This window comes from Octopus bimaculoides, chromosome 16, assembly GCF_001194135.2.
Source record: "Octopus bimaculoides isolate UCB-OBI-ISO-001 chromosome 16, ASM119413v2, whole genome shotgun sequence".
Taxonomy (NCBI): Eukaryota; Metazoa; Mollusca; class Cephalopoda; order Octopoda; family Octopodidae; genus Octopus; species Octopus bimaculoides.
In genome coordinates, this window is record NC_068996.1 from 35621655 (window position 1) to 35642245 (window position 20591).

General features: G+C 37.1%; 1 protein-coding gene across 3 annotated transcripts in view; it reads left to right on the forward strand.

Annotated features, from left to right (window-relative positions):
- LOC106881755 (glutathione S-transferase C-terminal domain-containing protein) overlaps nucleotides 1–20591 on the forward strand; it is a 76010-nt gene that overhangs the window by 16243 nt on the left and 39176 nt on the right. For 2 of the 3 annotated variants that reach the window (XM_052973704.1, XM_052973705.1), the window contains exons 2-4: nucleotides 7102–7517; nucleotides 9704–9739; nucleotides 17216–17286. In XM_052973704.1, coding sequence (XP_052829664.1) covers nucleotides 7155–7517; nucleotides 9704–9739; nucleotides 17216–17286 — 470 coding nt within the window. In that variant the 5' untranslated portion in view covers nucleotides 7102–7154. Of the gene's footprint in view, nucleotides 1–7101; nucleotides 7518–9703; nucleotides 9740–12456; nucleotides 12521–17215; nucleotides 17287–20591 lie in introns of those variants that run through there. The other variant, XM_052973706.1, reaches the window with a different exon arrangement.

Sequence of the window (20591 nt, forward strand, 5' to 3'; positions counted from 1 at the left end):
CTCCAACTGATATATGGAATTATGGACCTCACTAAAATGTAAGACTATTGAATTAATGAACATTTTACTTCTTTTTTTTTCTTTTCCTTTCCTTACATCTTTTTCCCTATTTCCTTCTATTTATCTTTGCCACTTAATCATTCTGATGATGTCTATCAATTGCAAGGAAGTAAATATAAATTTACCCCAGTTTTACCTTTTAAATTACCTACTACTCTTTACCTTATAATAAAGACCATATATACTGAGGTGATACCAGGAGTGCCTTTGGATACATCTATCTCTTAGATGGTTACATTACCTCACAACTTATGTTTGTGTGTATATATATATATCTGACTCCTGTGCAGGTGGCACATAATAAACACCATTTGAGCGTGGCCATTGCCAGCACCAGCGGACTGGCCCTTGTGCCGGTGGCATGTAAAAAGCACCCACCACACTCTCGGAGTGGTTGGCATTAGGAAGGGCATCCAACTGTAGTAACTCTGCCAAATCAGATAGGAGTCTGGTGTAGCCATCCGTTTTGCCACTCCCCAGTCAAATCGTCCAACCCATGCTAGCATAGAAAGCGGACGTTAAATGACGATGATGATGATATATATATATATAAATATATATTTTTCCCTTGTTTACAATTAACACGGAAAAAATTGATAAACAGTTACCAGGGTAGCAAAAAATTGCACAAATAAAAAGGCCGTAACACCTTGTTTTTAAAGGTAGAAACACTGAGTTTATGTGAAATATTTTGTATAATATATATAAATAAATAAATGGAGTAAAACGTAGGTGTTATTCAAATTCTTTTACTTCCGACACGTTTCAAAGATGTCAATGGTATTATTCCAAAGGAATAAAATGGTGTAAAACAATGTAATCTGTTCAGGGAAATGAAGAAATAAAACTCATCAATAAGACATTTTATGATGGATATGTATTGTGATGAACTGAACGCTATTAAGTTAAAAAATGTTAGAGGATATAACGTCAAAGGTAGCCTATAGAAAGAGGAGTGGTAAAGGAAAGAAAAAATCAGAAACCAAATAAATGAGAAGTATAGAATGATATGTGAATTAAATAAAACCCTAAAGTCTTGGAACAAGATATATCTAGTAGAAGTGAAATGTAAGAAGAAAATCAATGTTTAAATTATATATAGTGGTAGATATTACTTATATGAACTAAAGGTGTGTTTCTGCCAATGTTTACATTGATCAGCATGTTTTCTAAGTCAATATTTTAATCTTTTTCTTTTGTCATTTGTCTCTTTGTTTTCTCAACATCTCACACTATCTCTGCAGTTTGGTAATCTTGCTCTGACAATCTTTAGTTTTATTCATAATTTTCTCACCTTTGGTTGAAGAAACAAAACCATTATATTCCCTTAATTTTACACCAAATAAAATTTATCAGTCTACCAAATTTTATATTTAATGAATTTTTTTACGACATTGCCTGTCTTCAGTTTCCTCAGATTCAGGCATTTTTCTGAAATATTTTATTGTTGAATTCACATTTTTTTAATACAGAACCCATAGTTAAAATTTTGGTAGCTTTGGAAACCAATTGTGAGAATCATTGCTGTCTCTTCTTTTGACATCTAATATAAAAGATGACTTCTTTTTGATCTGATATTTTGAAATTTAAACTAGCAAGCGACTCTCTAGTATTAGCAGGTTATATGAGCATCTTCTGCTATAGCCTCGAGCTAAACAAAGGTTTGTGAATGGATCTGGTAGATGGAAACTGAAAGAAGCCCATCGTATGTGTGCATGCAACCAGTGTTGGTGTGTTTATGCCCCTGTAACTTAGCAGTTAAGAAATAGAATGTCATAGAATAAGTACCAAACTCAAAAAAATAAGTACTGGGGTTAATTCATTCGACTAAAAATTTTTCAAAGCGGTGCTCCAGCATGGCCACAGTCTAATGACAGAAACAAATAAAAAATAAATGATAAAAGAATGTGATCTGAAGTGGGTGCATCATCATCATCAATACTTATTGGTGGCTTTATGTTCTCAAGCAATACTTTCTGATGTCATATGGGTCTTGAGATTCATTATCCTGATATTCAGTTACATCACCAATATATCAGTTTTGGCTGAATGGTGGATGCTTTAGTCTATAAAACAATCTGTGCTGTGGATCTGGGATATGATCTTCAAACATTTAGCACTTACCATATTTTAACATATATAAGGAACCCTTTTCTGTCAAAAATTAGGTTAAAAATATGGGAATTTCTTATACATGGATAGTATTATAATCCTTTACAAAAGTTTTTTTTCCAAATTTGAAGCCCCCTTCCCCCCAAAAAAAATTAGGGGGTTCCTTATACATGTTGAAATACAGTAAATTGGCCACAGTTGGTCCAAATATTCTACCCATTTTATGTTGAGAATGGCCAGATCTGGTCTCTCACACCTACTTTACAATGTCATTCTAAGACTAGAACATTCACATTACTGAAATCTCAAAGGTACAAAATAATACGTGATTAATTGAAAACAATGTGAATAAATAATCCTTATATTTGATAGAATACTCTGAATGTTAGCGAGTTAAACCTTTTAATACCAACCTACCTGAAACCTCCCCTGGTTCTACAATGCAATCTTCCTGGTTTAAAAGAATCTAAATTTAAACCTTCCATTCAAAATTTCATGTTTAAGTTGTTCCAAACACCAGCTTAATTACAAAAATATATTACTGACTTTATCATTATTTTCAGAATTAATTGAAATAAGGCAGTATATTTCAACAGAAATATCCTACTCATATAATTTAGCTTCCAGATCTTTCCATCATGTTTGTCTTAACTCTTCTGATACAAACCTGCCTGAAGCTGCTTCTCATTCTATGACATAAACTTCCTGTTTTAATATAATCTTAACAAAAATCTTCCATCAAAATTTTATGTACTAAATACCAGCTTAGTAATGACTAAGGCCATATCCAGCCTGAATATTCTACTTGTTTTATGTTCTAACTAGCCAGATCCAGCCTATCACATTTACCCTTCAATGCCATTATAAAATATACAATCATGACAAAGTGGTGAGAAAGGATCTGCAAACATTAGGATTCACAGAGGGGATGACAGGGACTGAGACTCCTGATGGTTTGCTGTGCTTGAAAACACACTTCAAGCTAAGTAAATGCATGGTTGTCCTTGCATATGAGCTTTTCCCTTGCAACCCTCTCCTGCTGAGCCATCCCTAATCTTGTGGGCTCGTAAGTGCTGGTGTGATGTAAAAAGCACCCATGCTGCTGCTGTGTAAAAACACCCAGTACACTGGGTAAAGTGGTTGGCGTTAGGAAAGGGCATCTAGCCATAGAAAACATGTCAAAATAGAGAGGGAGCCTGAACAGCCTTTCAGCTGGTCAACTCTAGTCAAACTGTCCAGTCCATGCCAGCATGGAAAATGGATGTTAAATGATGATGATGATAATTATCATCATCATCATCATTTGTAATTGAACCATACTCTATGACTGGCACCGCGCCAGTGGAACACTAACAGCACTGTCGAGCGCGTTCATTGCCAGAGCAGCTGTCTGGCTTCAGTGCTAGTGGACCATAAATAACACCATTTGAGCGTAATCCTTACCAGCGTCGCCTTCTAGCACTTGTACTGGTGGCACATTAGAAAATTATTCGAGCGAGGTCGTTGCCAGTACCGCTGGACTGGCTCCCGTGCAGGTGGCACATAAAAAACACCTTTTTGAGCGTGGCCGTTGCCAGTACCGTGTGACTGGCCCTCGTACCAGTGGCACATAAAAAGCACCCACTACACACTCGGAGTGGTTGGCCTTAGAAAGGGCATCCAGCTGTAGAAACTCTGCCAAATCAGATTGGAGCCTGGTGCAGCCTTTTGGCTTGCCAGTCCTCAGTCAAATCGTCCAACCCATGCTAGCATGGAAAGTGGACGTTAAACGATGATGATGATGATCATCATCATCATCAAAATTTTGAAGCTACAAAGTAACGTGTGATTAATTAAAAACATTTTGAATGAAAAAGCATCACATTTGATAGAATAATCTAAATGCTAAAGGGTTTAAGTAGATGGAGCCTGTGGGAGAGAGTAACCTCAGAAGACATGGGACAAAGCGAAGAAGAATGGTCTTGGGATATTGAACCTCTTAGAGAAGATGATGAAGGATTGTAGCAATTGCCAATATGCAGTACTGGAAATAAATCACCCTCCTACACAAACAAATGTGTACAAAATGCTAAAATGATAGAAGCAATGGAAACTGGAAGTTGTATATATATTTATTTCTTTATTGCTCACAGTGGGGGGTTAAACATAAAGGGGACAAACAAGGTCAGACAAAGGGATTAAGTCGGTAACTGATACTTATTTAATCGACCCCGAAAGGACGTAAGGCAAAGTTGAATGGCAGATGTAATACTGCTAAGCATTTCACTCGGCGTGCTAACTATTCTGCCAGCTTGCTGCCCTGAAGCTGTATATATATTGTCATATGTCCCTGCTATTCTACCATTTGCTACCCCCACCTACATTTATCATATATTACTTAGCTCCTTGATGCCCTCTCATCTACATACTTATCCATTTGTCTGTCTGTCTGTTTGATTCTATGTAACACTGACATCTCTGTCACTAACACTTCCTTTTCATTCTTCTTGAAATCTCCCTTATCTGCTGCACTGCCACCCTGTTTCCCACATCATATCCTCACTCAAGCACTGTATCTCCACTATTACTGCCTCCACACTCCATTCATTGTTTCTCTCTATAATCTTCTCCCCCACCCCAATTTTGTCTTCTGTTCACTGCCCTCTTCCTCACCTTGGCAGTCATGTTACCTTGAGTGAATAGAGTCACCTTAAAGCAGCTTTGACGCTTTTGTTTCTTTGTGGAGTTTCAACAGAGTTGGTGCCAAATAAAATACACCCAGAATATTCCTAAAAGGATTAATGAAGGAGTGGAGACAACTAAAGCTGAAAGGACCCTCTAATCTTCAAAAGCAAGACTTGTTCTGTTGATGCCACATCAGAATAATTTATCCAGTCTACCCAGTCAAGTTATTGATGTTAGGACATCCAGTCATAGAAACCATGATAAAAAGGGAATGTTTTGAGTGACATGATGCTCCTGCATGTCTAGAAGGGCAGAAATTCCAAGGTTGAAGGCTGTGAGCTGGCAGAAACGTTAGCATGCCAGGAGAAATGCTTAGTGGTATTTCATCTGCCGTTACGTTCTGAGTTCAAATTCCGCCAAGGTCGACTTTGCCTTTCATCCTTTCAGGGTTGATAAATTAAGTACCAGTTGCATACTGGGGTCAATCTAATCGACTTAATCCCTTTGTCTGTCCTTGTTTGTCCCCTCTGTGTTTAGCCCCTTGTGGGCAATGAAGAAATAAGAAATTCCAAATTAAGAACTAACTCAGCATGGAAAGTGCTCCAACTTTCTTGTAACTTATTTATTTTTAACCTTACTTTTCAGATAAATAATACTAGATATCAGGCTGACTCAGCCACTGAAAAGGCCTGCTGTAGTAGCTGCCTTTAAAGTACTGCTTAGTGATATAGAGATAGTTTGCTTCCTGGAAGTTGCTCAATCCTTTGTTGTCATAGTTCAAAAGGAAGTGGAAGCTAAATGCAAAATGCATGCACAGGATCCTAATACCATTAGAACACATAACTTTTTATAAAAAGTCCAAGAAATAATTGTTAAAATCACTGGAAAGTCAATCAGTGCCACTGCAAAGGACCTCACAGTTTCAGAATGCACCAACAGAAGAGTTGTGCATGTGGACATCCAGTATAAGTTGTATGTGATGTGGAGGGGGTCTGTCGAATGTGACAAGAATCATTATATCCATGAAAATCACTTGCTAAACAAGTTAGAACACCAAGAGGCTGGAATGCTTTGGTTTTACTCCAATGAGAAAATCTTTGATTAGGGTCAAAAGGTAAACTGAAGGAATGACAGATGGTTATGCAGCAACCTGAATGAGGTTCCATAGGTCATGCATATCAAGTTCCCAGCAACTGTAATGGTTCTGTGAGTGATTAGCGATGCTGATGTCATACCCCATCACTTTTTTTTTCACAGGACTTAACCCTTTAGCATTTAAACTAGCCATATCCACCCAGACTATTCTACTTGTTTTATGTTCAAACTGACCAGATCCAGGCTCTCACACACCTACTCTAAAATGTCCTCTAAAGAGTAAACAGTCACATTATTGAAATCATGGAGCTACAAGATTATGCATAATTAATTCAAAACATTGTGAATAAATAAGCATTACATTTAACAGTAATCTGAATGCTGAAGGGTTAAGAGTCAATGCTGCTGTCTACACAGAGGTGTTGGAGAAAGTTGCAAGACCCTAGATAGACACAGTATGCAATGCAACACTATGTCTTCCAACAAGACTCTGCACTGTCCCATAAACTGAGACAATCTAAGATGCATGCCAATCGTCATGATTATGTTCTTCCAGACACATGGCCTCCTGGCTCACTAGACCTCAGTCTACTGGACTATTACGTATGGGGTGTAGTTGAGAGAGAGGTCAATCAACACCCCCATAACACCATTCAATCTCTCAAATCAATCAATAATGAAGAATTTAGTAAAATGTCTTTGTAGTTATTAAGCTGGTGTTTGGAACATAAATTGACATAGAATTTTGATGGAAGATTTTAATTTAAATCACTTTAAAAACAAGATGTTTAAATCATGGAACCAAGGGCAGTTGCAGGTGGGGTTGGTATCAAAGGGGTTAAAACAGACACAAGGTAAAGATCTGGAAGCTAAGTCATATGACTTACTGAAATATACTATCTTTATTTCAATTAATTTTGAAAATAACGAAGTATTTAGTAAAATATCTTTATAATTTTTAAGTTGGCATTTGGAACATAAATTAACAAGGAATTTTGGTGGAAGGATTTAATTTAGATCACTTTGCAACAGGAACTTTGTATTACAGAACCAGGGGTTGTCTCAGGTGGAGGTTGTTATCAAGGGGTTAAAGAAACTAAATATTTGAATCTGATATTGCAAAACTGAGGTAAATTGTAACGATGGTTTTGTTTTATTTTTCTATTTCAGATTTCACTCGTTTCTTTACTGTTTCCGCATATGTATATCAATGGTAATCCACAATGTCTACTGAAATATATCTTTCTGGACAGAAAACAAACAAAGAAACTTTTGCTCTACCCTTAAATTCCTGTGCTGTCATATTTGCCATTCACTACTGTCATTTAGAAGGGGTCATTCTGAACTTTGTGGATGATGAAGTATGCGAAGAACTTCAGATAACTATCACCCATCATGCCTTGCATTCTCTGAACATTAATTTTATAACACAAAATGCAGTCCCTTCTTTGGTTAATGTCTGCTCCTTACCAGTTCTGGTCACATCTAACAGCAATCTCATCAGATCAGGACTGTGTAATGTCATTCGGCAGATTACAATGGTGGCCCATAGTTTGTATCCAAAAGAACATTTCAAGGATTTGCTGGTAAGTAGGTTATTGTTGTGTTATAGTCGCTGTTGCTGTTATTGTTATTGTTGTTGTTTTTCTTATCTTTTATCTTTCCATAAAATTAAATTTGGGGGAAAACCATTATTAGTAATGTTGTTGTTTAACTCCCGGTCAGCTTTAGCCTAAGCCGATCACTATGGCTAGAGATATAACTGCTGGGTGTCTGGTAGTGGTGGTGGTGGCAGTGGTTTTTGTTATTATTGTTGTTACTGCTGTTGTTGTTAAGTAGTAGCAGTAGTAGTAGTGGTAGTAGTAGTAGTAGTAGTAGTAGTAGTAGTAGTAGTAGTAGTTGTAGCAGTAGTAGCAGTAGTGGTAGTGGTGGTAGCGGTAGTAATAGTAGTAATAGCAGCAGCAGTAATAGTAGTGGTAGTAGTAGTAGCAACAGCAAAAGTAGTAGTGGTAGTGATAGTAGTAGTAGCAGTAGTAGTGGACAAAGTGCTTTTACATGGCACCAGCACTTGCTCCACTCTGAGGAGTGGTTGATGTTAGGAAAGGCATCTAGCTGTAAAAACCATGCCAAAACTGACCTCACCTGTGCTGGTGCCACATAAAAAGCACTCAGTCCTCTCTGTAGAGTGGTTGGTGTTAAGAAGGGCATCCAACTGCAAAAACCCAGCCAAAACAGACACAAAAGTCTGGTGTAGTTTTTTGCCTGGCTAGCTCCTGTCAGATTGTCCAACCCATGCCAGCATTGAAAGTAGGCGTTAAACAATGATGATGATGATGATGATGTCTTAAAGGATGTTTGGAATTTCATGTCTGAAAGGTTATTTGGAATCGTGGGATGGTGGCTAGTGTCACAGAGGCTTGGATTTCATTATTTGGTTTGAGGGAGGGGCATTGGCCTCAGTGCTCAACTGGTACTTATTTTATTGACCCTGTAAAAGCGAGAGGTAAAGGTGGATCCAGTGGCATAAGTCAGCAGAAATGCTGCTAAACATGGTAACAACTCTGCCAGCTTAGAGTGGTGAGCTGGCAAAATTGTTAACACACTGGGCGAAATACTTAGGGGTATTTCACCTGCCGTTACGTTCTGAGTTCAAATTCTGCCAATGTAGACTTTGCCTTTCATACTTTCGAGGTCAAGTACCAGTTATACACTGGGGTCGATGTAATCAACTTAATCTCTTTGTCTTTCCTTGTTTGTCCCCTCTATGTTTAGCCCCTTGTGGGCAATAATGAAATAAACTCTGCCAGCTTGCTGCCTTAGTTTTGCCTTTCATCTTTCCATTTGAGAATCAGATCATTCCTGGCTCAACAGGATGCCTCAGCTTATTCAGGAGCTTCTTTGCCTTGATCAAATTGTTCTCTTTAGACTTGGCTGTCAGAATTTGCCCCTTGCACCTCTTGTATGAGTGGTAGTGAAAGGTCCTTGTTCAGGGCCAGCTTCATGGTGGTGACTCCAATATCCATCTCTCCCTTACTAAAGACCAGATTCCTTTGATCAGATCTTCCATCACCTTGACTTACAGCTTTCCAGCATACAGACAGTCAGAATGACTGCTGTGTCCTTTCTTGCTGCCTATGACTTCGCAGTCTCTATTGCAGTTGTTCATGTCATGTGTTACAGCCTTTACAGTGTTCACAGATCATTGAGCAATAATCATGATACAGGTGACTCTTTTCCAATATTCAAATAGCTTCCAGTCCTCGCCATTGACTGTTCACCAACACATCAAGCTATTCCTGAAAAAGAGACACAAAATGTAAAATTTTTATGACAATATTTTATGACAAATATTGTCACCCTGTGTGTATCTATCTACCCGTGTCTGTGTTTGTCCCCCCTAACCATCGCTTGACAACCGGTGCTGGTGTGTCTACATCCCTGTAACTTAGCGATTCGGCAAAAGGGACCGATAGAATAAGTACTAGGCTTACAAAGAATAAGTCCTGAGGTTGATTTGCTTGACTAAAGGCGGTTCTCCAGCATGGCCGCAGTCAAATGACTGAAACAAGTAAAAGAGTAAAAGAGTACATACATATACATATACATAAGCATTATATTTGATTGTGCAATCTGAATTCTAAAGGGTTAAGGGTTTTGGTAGATTTCTCCCACAACTATGACATCTAAAAACATTTTAATTTTTGTTTAAACTGTTTTAGGTTTGGTTTTGAAATAATTTAATCTAAACAAATGTTGCTTTTACTGTTTTCAGGGTTTTCGTGGTGGAAGTCTGAAAGCTTGTGCAGAAGTAAGTATTTCACAATGAACGGAAACATATGTACATGTGCACTAACACACATGCACTCACACATACACACACTCACACACATACACACACACATTCGCACATAGACTCATACATACACTCACATCCACACACACACATACACACTCACACATAGACTCATACATGCACTCACACATACACACACTCATACACATACGTGCACACACTCATACACAGATACACACACATATACACACACTCATACATATGCTCACATACATACACACACTCACACAGACGTACATGCACACACTCACACACATGCACACACACATTCGCACATAGACTCATACATACACTCACACACGTCCACAAACTCACACACAGATACACACACTCTCACATAGACTCACACATACACTCACATACATACATACATTTTATTTGGAGATTTTGTTCTCGTAGATGGGTTGTCTATGCTGTTGTGGTTTGTTGAATCAACAGCTCCTCTATTCATACCTATACATATACACACTCATTAACACACACACACACACACATCAGACTGTTTGTCTCTCTCTGCCTCATATACTTTCAAGCAAACATTTCCTGTTGTTGTTCTCTCCTTTCTTACTCTTTTTACTCTTTACTCTCTTTTACTCTTTTACATGTTTCAGTCATTTCACTGTGGCCATGCTGGAGCAAGGCCTTTAGTCGAGCAAATCAACCCCCAGGACATATTCTTTGTAAGCCTAGTACTTATTCTTTGTAAGCCTAGTACTTATTCTTTGTAAGCCTAGTACTTATTCTTTGTAAGCCTAGTACTTATTCTATTGGTCACTTTTGCCGAACCGCTAAGTTACAGGGACGTAAACACACCAGCATTGGTTGTCAAGCAATGCTAGGGGGACAAAGACAAACACACACACACACACACACACACACATATATATACATACGACGGGCTTCTTTCAGTTTCCGTCTACCAAATCCACTCTCAAGGCTTTGGTCAGTCCAAGGCTATAGAAGACACTTGCCCAAGTTGCTACGCAGTGGGACTGAACCCGGAACCATGTGGCTGGTAAGCTAGCTACTTACCACACAGTCACTCTTGCACCTTTACTAACAAATTTGCTAGACTCCCTTCCTCCAATCTTTATTCTCTCTCTTTTTCTCTTCTTTCCATCTCTTCCTTTCTTTTTCTTCTTTTTTCTCCTTTATTGTTTATTTTTATTTTTTCTATCTTTTTTTTTTACATTGTATATCATGCTTTTTTTTTATCATTATAACTAAAAGCTTCAAATTAAATTAAATTTTTACCTGGAAGCTTTTAAATCTTTCAATATATGAACCTTGTTTTGATCAAATTTGTAACACCCATATAAACTTGCACATCATACCAGTAACATTCATATCCTGTATAAACTTGGATGTCATTCTGGGTAGATTTGTACCCTGTATAAGCTTGTGTGTCATACTGGGCACATTTATACCTTGTATAAATTTGTGTTATAATGAGTACATTTATAACATGTATAAACTTGTACTCTTATCAGTTTTTATTCGGAATTCCTATTCTGCTTAGGCAGCGAGCTGGCAGAAATGTTAGCTCACCAGGCGAAATGCTTAACGGTATTTCATCTGTCTTTATGTTCTGAGTTCAAATTCTGCTGAGGTCAATTTTGCCTTTCATCCTTTCGGGGTCGATAAATTAAGCACCAGTTGATCTAATCGACTGGCCACCTCCCCCAAAATTTTGGGCCTTGTGCCTAGAGTAGAAAAGAATTTCTGTTCTGTTAGAAAGGTTACCTCTATTTGTGCATTCATTATTTTTGTGTGGTTTTTAATGCTGGATGACTTTCCTTTTTGTATGCACACATATATGCACCTCTTCTAGCAACAAAACTGAGGGTCAGCTTAGATGGTACTTGCGTATGAAGTGCAACGCTGTATAGTGGTGAGACATGGGCACTAAATGCAGAGAATGTGTAAAAAGTTAGAAAGAAACAAGGGTAGTATGCTCTATTGGTTGGGTAACAACAGTGGTTATGGTTAATAGAACAAAAAAAATGTGTGTGTGTGTGTGTGTGTGTGTCTGTGTGTTTGAGTGTGTGACAATGGAATAGGCATGGCTGTGTGGTAAGAAGTTTGCTTTCCAACTATATACTTCTGATTCAGTTCCATGGCATGGTATCTTGGGCAAGTGTCTTTCTACTATTGTTTCAAAATGACCCAAACTCTTGTGAGTAGATTTTATAGATGGAAACTGAAAAAAGCTTGTGCTTTGTGTATATGTATATGTATGTATCTATGTGTATCTTTGTTATTTCTTTTTGTCCTCCACCACCACTAGGCAATCGGCTTCACATTGTTAAGTACAAGACTCATCAAAATAAATAACTTCTAAGATCAAGTCATCTGACTGAGACCTTTCAAGGCAATTACCTTGTCATGGCAGCAACCTGATGACTGAGGCGAATTAGATGAAAGATGTGTTTTAGTGAAGTGAATATTTATTTAGTTCATGTTCAAACAAGACACTGTGATTATCATAAACGAGCAACAGGATTGTTGATCACCTGGACTTAAAAGTTCAGGTTTTAACATATTGTATTATGTATATTATGTATTGCACCACCTGGCCAAGATACATATCTATGCTTGTCCTACTTCAGTTATCTAAAGGAAAGATAGAAAATGTTACAAAAAAAAAAAAAAAAAAAAAAAGCAAAAGAAAAATCTTTTACATGTATCAGTCATCTGACTGTGGCCATGCTGGAGCATCACTTTGAAGAAATTGAGGTGAACAAATTGACCTCCAGTTCTTTTGTCTTTAAACCTGGTACATATTTTAAGTTACGAGGATGTAAACAAGCCAACACCAGTTGTTAAGCATTGATGGTGGTGATCGGGGGAAACACACATCTATATATGTGATGGACTTCTTTTAGTGTCTGTCTACCAAATCCTCTCACAAGATTTTGGTCAGCGTGAGGTTATAGTAGAAGACACTTGCCCAAGGTACCACGCAGCGGGACTGAACCAAGAACCATGTGGTTGGGAATCAAACTTATTTCACAAAACCATTCACATTTAAATCATGTTACAGTAAGAAGATCTGCGAGTTTTTAAAACAGTTGCTTTAACAAATAAATCAGCCAACCGCTTCTAAAAGTATATATATGTGTGTGTATGTGAGTGTGTATACACACACACACACACACACACACACACACACATACATACATGTATACACACACACACATATACATGCATATATACATATACACATATGTAAATATTTGTTAAAACTTGTCTCTCCTGGATTGTCTTTTTGTGGTCATTGCTTTACATATGTGTGTTTGTGTGTGTGTGTGTGTGTGTGTGAATGTATAAAATACAAAGAAAAATGGATCATTAATGTACATTTATAATACTGAGTCAGATTCTATAAATTTATTGTTGTTTAGCCCCAAGTCAGCCCTGAGCCAGTAGAGTTACAAGATGTCCCAGTTGTGACTGATCCATTTTCTTATGTAATGTATCTAAGACTATATTATAATAATGTACCGTATAGTAGTTAGTATTAGTGGCTGTAGTTGATGTTGTTTAGCCCTGCAACCATTCCATCTTTTATTCAGACATAGTGTATCTAGGACTATATGATATAATGTGCAATATAGTTGTTAGTATTAGTGGCTGTGTTAGGATTACATTATATTGTAGAGAAACCAATTTCACAAATATTTGAATTGAGAAATAAAAAAGAAAGTTTTATGTACCTTCATTTGGATGATGTAGTCTTTCTGCCAGAGACACAATCGACATGAGGCTATGTCTGTTGATATTTGCTGTAGTTTCAATCCTCTGTTATGTGTGTGTATATATACACATGTATGTATGTATGTATGTATGATGTATGTATGTATGTATGTATGTGTATGTGTGTGTGTCTATATATATATTGTTATATATCATTAGCATGCTGGGCGAAATGCTTAGCAGTATTTTGTCTGCTGCTACGTTCTGAGTTCAAATTCCACCAAGGTTGACTTTGCCTTTCATCCTTTCGGGGTCGATTAAATAAGTACCAGTTATGCACTGGGGTTGATGTAATTGACTTAATCCCTTTATCTGTCCTTGTTTGTCTCCTCTATGTTTAGCCAGGCCATAAAGAAATATATATATATACACACACATATATATACTTTTAGAAGCAGTTGGCTGATTTATTTGTTAAAGCAACTGTTTTAAAAACTCGCAGATCTTCTTACTATAAAATAATTTAAGTGTGAATGGTTTTGTGAAATAGTTTGATTCCCAACCACATGGTTCTTGGTTCAGTCCTGCTGCGTGGTACCTTGGGCAAGTGTCTTCTACTATAACCTCACGCTGACCAAAGTCTTGTGAGAGGATTTGGTAGACAGGCACTGAAAGAAGCCAGTCACACATATATACATGTGTGTTTGCCCCCATTACCACTATCACTGCTTGACAACTGGTGCTGGTTTGTTTACAGCCTCGTAATTTAGAATACGTACCAGGTTTAAAAACAAAAGAACTGGAAGTCAATATAGTAAATTTATCTGACTCACACACCTTTTACCTTATTGCTACCCTATATTCATCAAAATACATTACCTTTATTTCACTTAATTTGATAAAATAATCTTGTCATTCTCAAACTGGTGTTTGGAACTTAAATTAACATGAAATTTTGACAAAAAGTTTAATTTAGATCAAATTAGCTCTTTCTTTACCATATTTCCATTGAAATATACTGCCCTTTTTCCATATAATTTTATCATTATTAAGCTTGTGTTTGGAACATAAATTAACAATGAAATTTTATTGAAAATTTTAATTTAGATCACTTTTAAATGGGAAATTTATATCACCGAACAAAGAGTAGTTTTAGGTAAGCTGACATCAAAAAGATTTATACAGTTTTTTTTTTTCATTCAATCAAAAGAAAATACATCACATACTCTTCCTCCTGTACACTAACTCTTTAGCAATCAGATTATTCTGTCAAATGCAATGCTTATTTATTCACATTGCTTTGAATTAATCATGTGTTATCTTTTTGGGTTGAAATTTTGATGATGTGCTTGTTTATTTTTAGTATGACCTTATAGGGTAGGTTGAATATGGCCAGTCTGTACATAAAACGGATAATATTTGGGCTGGATGTAGCCAGTTTAAATGCTGAAGGGTTAATGACTTGCTCATTGTTACCACTAGCAATGCTCACTCCTATACAGTTTAAAATACCCTTCACTCATTAGAACATCATCTCACACATTCTCACACAGCATCAAGTAGACATCATATGCATACAACTGAAGGACCTTACATGAAACCTACACCACCTGCATGAACAAACATCTTCAAAAACATTTTCCAGTGGAGACAAGACTATCTCATCTCTATGGCAATGCATGCTATTACTGTAAATTTCTATAGTTTTGGACAATACACTCAGACTTAAAAAACTTCCATGTATATTTGGAAACACAATTTCTTGCTGCCACATACACATAGGCCCATCGTCAAACTTTGGTGCATGGGGGTGCTTCAGAATATTCAGGGTGAGCACTAATTTATATTGTGGGAAAATTTTTGTAAACTGTATATTCTAAATCTGAAGGTGCACCATTGAATAGTGAGGGGGAAGTGCCGTCCATTGCACCTCTTTAGTGATGGGCATGTTAGTCAGACTTCAAGAAGTGTATTGCAGGAAGATTTTTGTAAATTGTATTGTCTAAATCTGTGGGTGTACCATTGAATAGTGAGGGGGTAGTGCCATCCTTTGCACCCTGCCTCCTTAGTGACAAGCATGCATTCATTTTAAAATTAAGACTACATCTCCAAAGAGTGGCATCCAGAAAATACTGCAGTCATGGTCAGCAACTGACTCTCTTGTGTAACATCCACAAAGGAGTATTGTTGAGATATCTATGACCATGTTGCCGATACTCATCCAGACATCCTAAATTCACTATGGATCACAACACAGGCATTCTAGACCCACAAAGCAGTACTGCTGACATGATGCTACTCTAGACTATATCTAAAACAAAGCTCTACACTGTCTCCTCTTTCTACCTTTTTCACCACTACTACAACAACCTCTGTTTCTTTGAACCAGCTGGTTGTCCACTATCTTCACCTTACTTTGTATGTATTTCCTTCCCTCATCATTTCTACTGCACCTTTCTCCATCTTAGGCCTTGCTATAAACAACCACCACAGTCTCATTACTATATTTTTGATGAAATATACTTTCTTTGTTTCAATTAAGTTTTAAAATAATTTAAAATTTAGTAAAATAATTTTGTCATTATTAAACTTGTGTTTGGAATTTCATTAGCATGAAATTTTGATGGAAGATTTTAGACCACTTTAAAACAGGATGTTTGTGTCCTAGAACCAGGGGCAGTTTCAGGTGGGTTGGTAACAAAAGGGCTAACACTTCCTTCCTATAGTGACATTTCTCTGAACTTTATTTCCTGTTCATTATTTTCCTGTAAGCATTGATTTACAGATGTACAGTTTGTACAGTCAATCTCATCAATCTTGGTGGAAGGCCCCTGAAGGTCATAAGACTTCCCCCTTCCTCTTGTCTCAACCATAGAAATATATTTATTTTCATGTGCCCTGCAGACCGTCACAATCTTTTCTTTTATGTTTTAACAGTAAATACTATCCATTCTGTGATAATACAGTTCTGTATTGTATTAGCTTTCCGTCTTTCGGAGTCAATAAATTAAGTACCAGTTGATCACTAGGGTGGATGTAGTCAACTAGTTCCTGCCCACAAAATTTCAGTCGTCCTCATGCCTATGGTAGAAATGATTGTTATTTTATTATTAATAGGGCAGCAAGCTGGCAGAATTGTTAGCACTTTGTGTGAAATGCTCAGCAGTATTTTGTCTGTCTTTACATTCTGAGTTCAAATTCTGCTCAGGTCAACTTTGCCTTTCATCCTTTCAGGGTTGATAACATAAGTACCAGTTGAACATTGGGGTCGATGTAATCGACTCATCCCCTTCCCATCAAAAATTGCTGCCCGTGTGGCAAAATTTGAAACCATCATCATCATTATTATTATTACTATCATTGTCATTATTATTATTATTGTTATTAGTATTGTGGAGGCGCGTGGCTTAGTGGTTAGGGTGTCAGCATCATGATCGTAAGATTGTGGTTTCGATTCCTGGACCGGGCGACGCATTGTGTTCTTGAGCAAACCACTTCATTTCACGTTGCTCCAGTCCACTCAGGTGATAAAAATGAGTAATGCTGCGATGGACTGGTGTCCTGTCCAGCTGTAGAACACATATACCATGGAAACCGGGCCCGTGAGCCTGGCTAGGCTTTAAAAGGGCGCATTTATTATTTGTTATATTATTTATTATTATTATTATTATTATTATTATTATTATTATTATTATTATTATTATTATTATCATCATCATCTCCTTCTTCTTCTAGGTGTCCAGTTGGACAAAACTGTGTGAATTAGAATTTCCTGAAGCGATAATGTCAGTAATTACTCAAGGGAGGTAAGAATAATTTATGAATTATTGAAAGCCGACATGAAAATGCTGATGTCCCTCACTTACCCATTCATTTGTTTTCCTTAGAATGAAATTCCAGTGGACCATTTGATTCAACTGACACCTTTTATTTTCAATGTTGTTTTCTAGTTCTTTCATTAAATGAATTTAAATTCATAGCACCAACATTGGTGTGGTTTTTCAGTCCTCTACAAAACAAAAGAGTCTTTTCTGCTCTTCATTTTCTCCATGTGATACCAATGTGACTAAGTCGGTGAATAGAAAAAAGAGTGATAACCCAACAGGTGAAGGAAGAGTAAGTAGGAGTATGAAAAGTCAAAACAGTACTAAAAGTAAGAGGATAGTAGGAGAGGGAGTAATGGAAGAGACACAGTGATAGGCAGTTACATGTTGGTTATTGGTAAAGTTGAATACAAAAACAATGTAGATGACATGATGGAATGGTAATAAAGGAGAGTGATGGTGACAGAGAGTGATAAAAAAGGGGCATGGGAATGGGAGTAGTAGATGTAGGGAGTACATGAGGTGGACAAAAGAATGATTAGTGGTGCTGAAGGATGATGGTAGGGGATACTGAATATTGGTCATAACAGATGCCATTCCTTGTTACACAGGTATCATGATGGAAGAAAGGTAAAGTGATAGATGGTGATGATGGACGACAAAGTGACAGCAAAGTTACAGTGACATAAACATGCCTACACCAGTTGTTGAGCAGTGGTGGGCAACAAACATGGACACAAAGACACATACACAGATATATACATGATGGACTTCTTTCAGTTTCCATCTAACAAATCCACTCACAGGTAACATAATAAAGTGAATAGAAGAAGGGTAAGTGATGGATGAGAGAATAAGAAACGGGTCAGTAAAATTTTAACAGCGAGTGACTGGAGCAACATGAAATAAAGTGTCTTGCTCAAGGACACAACACACAGCCCGGTCTGAGTATCGAACTCACTACCTCATGATTGTGAGTCTGACACTTTAACCACTGAGCCATACACCTTCATATATATATATATATATATATATATATATATACTTACATACATACATACACACACACACACACACACACACACACATACACATACATATATATATATATAATCTTTTTCTTGTTTCAGTCATTAGATTTCCGCCATACTGGGATGAACGAATTGATCCCAGTACTTATTCTCTTGCTAAGCCTGGTACTTATTCTATCAGTATCTTTTGTTGAACCACTATGTTACAGGGACATAAACACACCAACACCAGTTGTCAAGCAGTGGTGGGTGACAAACATGGACACAAAGACACATACACACATAGATATATATGATGGGCTTCTTTCAGTTTCCATCTACCAAGTTCACTCACAAGGCTTTGGTCAGCCTGAGGTTATAGTAGAAGACACTTGCCTAAAGTGCCATGCAGTGGGACTGAACCCAGAAGCATGTGGTTGGGAAATAAGCTTCTTACCACATAGCCACACCTACACCTAAATATATGTGTGTGTGTCTATATCATCATCATTATCATCATCATCATCATCATCATCATCATCATCATCATCATCATCATCATCATCATCATCATCATTTAACATCTGTTTTCCATGCTGGCATGGGTTGAATGGTTTGACCAGAGCTAGCAAGTAGGAAAGATGCATGAAGTTCCATTCTGATTTGGCTTGGTTTCCACGCTGGATGCTCTTCCTAATGCCAACTACTATTGGCATTAGCTCTTTATTGGCTGGAAGCTCTTTACATGGTGCTGGCATGGAAGCCTGTTTTGTGCCACCAACAAAGGGCTCTTGCAGGCAAATCCTCTTCAGCAGGGGTGGTGGTGGTGGTGGTGGGGTAGCACTAACACTTCAGCTACGGAGGATGGGTCTTTTTGAATACACCATGGTGCCAAATATCTTAGTCAGGCTGGCAGAAATGTTAGCACACCGGGCGAAATGCTTAGCGGTATTTTGTCTGTCTTTACGTTCTGAGTTCAAATTCCGCTGAGATTGACTTTGCCTTTCATCCTTTTGGGGTCGATTAAATAAGTACCAGTTACACACTGGGGTTGATGTAATCTTAGTCCTTTGTCATCCTTCAGTACTTCATCCCATGTCTACACATACATATATGTGTAGTATGTGTTTGTATGTGTGTGCATTTTGTCTCTGCATGTTTTTGTACTGACACTCCTTGGGCAGCATTTATATTTGTTTATGTTTTGCATAAACAATATGTTCAGCAATTTGGTAGTATAAAGACTTGGAATATAGTATCTTATTTTTAAAGTAGCAAGGGTTGGCATCAGTAAGAGAATCCATCTTTCATAAAGCACGACACTCAAAATCCTATGGTATGTTCATTTAATTATTTCACTTCTACTGTCAATTAGATTGTGGGCAACATCTATTTTTATATTAATATGGAAGATGTGTGGAGAATTGAGAGAAAAAAAAACACAAGCATTGTTTTTGTTGTCTATTCTATATGAATACTATAGATTACACAAGATTGTTATGCTATCTCTGAAGATTTGACAATACAATCATAAGATTTTTCCTTATATAACTGGAATTTTTCATTGTTAATGAAATGGACGTAAGCTGTTTCACATATATATATATATAGAGAGAGTTTTTCATATTTTCATTGGTTTATTTCATTGGTTTATTTCATTGGTTTCCAGAATATGAATTGTTTCTTTTTCTCTTTTCCTCTTTTCTTGTCTGAGAAGTTCAGCTGTTTCAAACAGCTACTTAAATACGAATAGCTATAGATACACAGGTAGATTTATAATCTACATAGGTTTTTAACCCTCTTGATGGTTGAAAATTGAATAAAATAGAATAAAGTAAAGTAAGATAAATAAGATAAGAATGAAGACAAAATTGAAAAAATAAATGAAAATAGATTAAGAATATTTTCCCCTTTCTTTGTCATATGTTTTCCCTATCATCACACCCTATGACTAAAGAAAATTGTATGTAATGTGTTAACCCCCATCAGTTTTCCAGTCACAACTTACCTGAAGATCCTGTGCACCTTCAGGTGAAACTCATCAGAGTTGCAAGAGACTGACTCACCTGAAATAAAAATAGGTGCAAGCATGGTTGTGTGGTAAGAAGCTTGCTTCTCAACCACATGGTTCTAGATTCAGTCCTACTGTGTGGAACATTGGGCAAGTGCCTTCTGCTGTATTTTCAGGCTGACCAAAGCATTGTGAGTGGATTTGGTAGGTGGAAACTGAAAGAAGCTCTTCGTATATACGTATATATATATATATGTATATATATA